Source organism: Micropterus dolomieu, linkage group LG15 (genome assembly GCF_021292245.1).
Source record: "Micropterus dolomieu isolate WLL.071019.BEF.003 ecotype Adirondacks linkage group LG15, ASM2129224v1, whole genome shotgun sequence".
NCBI lineage: Eukaryota > Metazoa > Chordata > Actinopteri > Centrarchiformes > Centrarchidae > Micropterus > Micropterus dolomieu.
In genome coordinates this window covers 12,516,210-12,519,955 of record NC_060164.1, presented here as the reverse complement: position 1 = coordinate 12,519,955, position 3,746 = coordinate 12,516,210, and the positions used below count along the sequence as shown (strand labels likewise).

Sequence of the window (3,746 nt, the reverse complement as noted above, 5' to 3'; positions counted from 1 at the left end):
AACAAGGCGAGAGGCCATGAAGAGCTTTAAAAGTGATCAATAGAATTTTAAAGTCAATTCTAAAACATACTGGGAGCCAGTGTAATGAAGCTAAAATAGGAGTGGTGTGTGTGTGTATATATGTGTGTGTGTGTGTGTGTATATATGTGTGTGTGTGTATGTATGTATGTGTGTGTGTGTGTGTGTGTGTGTGTATGTATGTGTGTGTATATATATATATATATATATATATATATATATATATATTTTTTTTTTTTTTTTTTCATTTCTGATGGATGTTTTCATAATGATAAAGTTTACAAACAAGTCAGCTGAGGCATTGTTGTGCATCTGTCTTTGGCAAAACATGAACACCTGGTAGGCCTCGTGCTTGTTCCGCTCCTCTCCCACATAAAAGCCCTTAACTACAAAGTGATCACTCAACAACAGCAGCTTAGCAGGGTCATAACCTGTCGGAGACTCATGTGATAACAGTGGGTGAAATGCCTTTTTGGGTGAGCTTTGCCAAACACAGGAATTGGAGCAATGTGCTGGATAAACTGGTTTTATTCTGGTTAGAGACGGCCTCGGGTCCTTTGTTGTAAACTGTTGCAACATGGGATGTTAAGCTCACTAACTGAAGTGTAACACTGACATTTGGAGGTGGATGGAGTTTCATTTTGTCATTCTATGTGCATTAGTTTTGTTTTGTAAATGATACTAATGCACTGTACTATTTATTTCTTCAATTATCAGTGTCAAGGTCCAGGACAACAGACCGAGGCCGAGTTGTAATGAGCCCAGCAGGTGCAGCAGCACCAGTTCAGTGGCAAGCGCTACACAAGATCCTCGCAAAAAAACAAGTGAGCTGAAAAATCTTGTTAAGCTTGCTACAATTTTTCAAACTGGCCTGTTCAGATATTTATCATGATCAGATATATTCCTTTCTTTCAAAGGTAGAAATGAAAGCTGTACATATAGACCCTTATCTTTTTTCCCTGTTCACACAGGAGTTGCTCCAATGATGGCTAAGTCCTTAAAGGCATTCAAGAAACAGCTGGGACGCAGATAAACGCTAACACTTATGGTCTTGGTATTTAGTGTGTGGATGTGATGGAAGTGCACCTTATCATTGATTAACTTTAGGCAATAGAAGGCCTGTGTTCACCTTTGATTAGTATGTGTTGTTTGTCTAAATATATAGGCAACTGCCATGTTTTTTTTTTTTTTTTTCTCTATAACCGTGATTTGTCTTCACTATTAAATGGACAATGAAATGAGCAAATTCATGTGATTTGATATTTTGTCTTTGAGCCTATTTGAGCTGTAAAAGGTCAGACGGTAGGTTATTTAATGGGGTTTGGCTCCCTCTAGGGCGTGTCATGTAATATTTCCTTTTAGTATATTTACAATTGTCTCCTACAAACACTTTACTATGACATGAACATAAACACCTACAATGCCATGTTATTTTTGTAAATGCCAATGTTATGATATCAGTGTAACACTAAATTGAAAAAAATCAAAGTGAACCCAGTGGCACCTGATCAAATATTTACACATTTAATACATTAGATTTATTGCTGGTCATATATTGTATTATAACAGTTTTTTTTCAAGCTATTTGTGGATTTAGAAAAATGGAATCTATAAATATATATCGACCAGTTATCAAGAGATTATCTGTTTTCATCCTGTTTGTTTGGGTCCAAATTGTGTTCTCAGTTCTTAAGATGCCAACAAATTGTCCAACATAATGAAAAGAAAGCAGTTCTTTGTCAACTCACTAAAATCCCCATGTTGTTCTATTGTAGGTGGGAAGCCATCTTCTTTAGGACCCATCCTGTCTATGTTTTTTGTTTGAACATCTGAGATATTAAAATGGCTCTGAGGTGTGCAGCTGTCAACACCACCTGTGGCAGCTTTTAGCCAAATTCATACTTTGTCCTTAGATTATTAATCCTTCTTCATGTTTATTTATTGGTTTGAGGTGAGCTGCTATTTCTTGTATGTACAAGGTTTGTGAATGTATCTTATTGCTAGTAAGTTTCAAAATGTTGATTTATTGGAGGCTTATGTCTCATGATATAATGGAAGGTAAGAGAAGGATTTGAAGCCTGTAAGTGAACATATCTCTTTTTCTCATGAATCTGTTTCTACAGGGCAACATTACATATAAGACATACTTGTTATCCAAGAACCAGATTGAGAATTAAAAAAACTACCCTTGTATTCATTGCTAATCCTCCAGATGTCTAATAGCAGTAGAGAGTTATTGGGTAAAATCAGAGCTGAACTCTGCTAAGCTCAGAGGGGGTAGCAAAATGACCTGAAGGTTGTTTAGAAAGCTGAATTATGAGTCGTGCAGGATGTCACGTGACAATTTAAACAGACTTCCACACTCATTTACTGATAAGATGTTGGACACATTCCTGCCTTTGGACACAAAGTAAAGCTAAAGGAGGGCATGTTCAGCCAGGCCAGATTACCAACTGGGCAAAGCACACACAAATACCCAGGGGCCCCACAAGTAACAGGTTTATGATATACTGTATATGTTTAATTGTAACTAGGTGCAGGAATATACAGTATTACTAAAAGGTAAAATTAACAGACATGGTAACGGATGTAATGTGGGTCCTTTTTCAGTACCTGATATTGATGATTTTGAGGTTCAGGTTCAGCTGGTCATACCTTTTTGATTATTTTTAACCTAAAGTACAGTTTAACTCCCACTTTAAAACTATAAAAAAATGCCATTACATCTTTTTTTTGCATCTGACTGATTATAATTAACCATTGAACAGATCTACACACTCTGGTCTCTAGAGGTTGAAGTATTGAGATGTATTACCACAATGTAGAAATACTCAATTAGACATTATGCATTCATAATCCTACTAAAGTTAAAGTACTGAAGAATTGACAGCAAAATATATAGGCCTGTGTATATAAGTATGAAAAGTAAAAGTACTGACTATAGCAGAATGGCCCTAGCCAATGTTATATTGTTTGATTATACTGATGCTTTATATGTACACAGCATTTTGATGATGTTAATGTTAATTTATAAAGACAAACATTCTTACCCGGTGAAATGAAGTGAGGTGGAGTAAAGAAGCAAATACCTCAATAACTTTACGTTAGACCTACTTAAGTAAATTTAAGTAAGCTTTTACTTGAAGAAAGACAGTATACCCTAACGCTTGCTGAACAACTGTGGCAAAAGTGACAATCAAGAGATAATGGTTTAAGCATACCTAACAGTACAAGTAGGGAAGAATCATAAAGTAGGTACACTGCATCAGTAATGTCAGTCACAGTAGTATTTTACTTAATGTCACCTCAAGTTTGCTAACAATAGCTCAGTATATTACCCACAATAGGCTACCTCTGGTTGTAGTGACAAAACTCTTGAGCAAGGATTTACTCTAGCCTATTGCATATGAATTTAAATTAAATGCAGGCCTATTTCTTCCTTCAACAGTGACATAGTAAAAGATGAAGTAAATTACTTCTACCACCATCCTTCTCTACAGCTTTGTGGCGCATAGGTTTCCCTTGTTTCAAACGCGGTAACATGATATTTTAAATAAAGATTCTAAAGTAGCTTTTACTACAGCTGTATTTCAAATATTTTTAAATGGTCCGGAGTTTTTATTTATCCCCCCACCCCACCCCACCCCACCCCTGGGCTGTTGTCAGTCCTCGGTGCCCCGTCATGGCGGCCCTGTGCGGGACGGGACCATCCAGAGGAGGGACCGGAG

General features: G+C 36.7%; 1 protein-coding gene across 1 annotated transcript in view; it reads left to right on the top strand.

Annotated features, from left to right (window-relative positions):
- eloal (elongin A, like) overlaps nt 1-2,180 on the top strand; it is a 7,430-nt gene extending 5,250 nt beyond the window's left edge. Inside the window, exons 10-11 of the mRNA XM_046070322.1 lie at nt 736-842; nt 990-2,180. Of these exons, the coding sequence (XP_045926278.1) occupies nt 736-842; nt 990-1,051 (169 nt within the window). The 3' untranslated portion in view covers nt 1,052-2,180. The remainder of the gene's footprint in view (nt 1-735; nt 843-989) is intronic.
- Nucleotides 2,181-3,746: the final 1,566 nt, after the last annotated feature.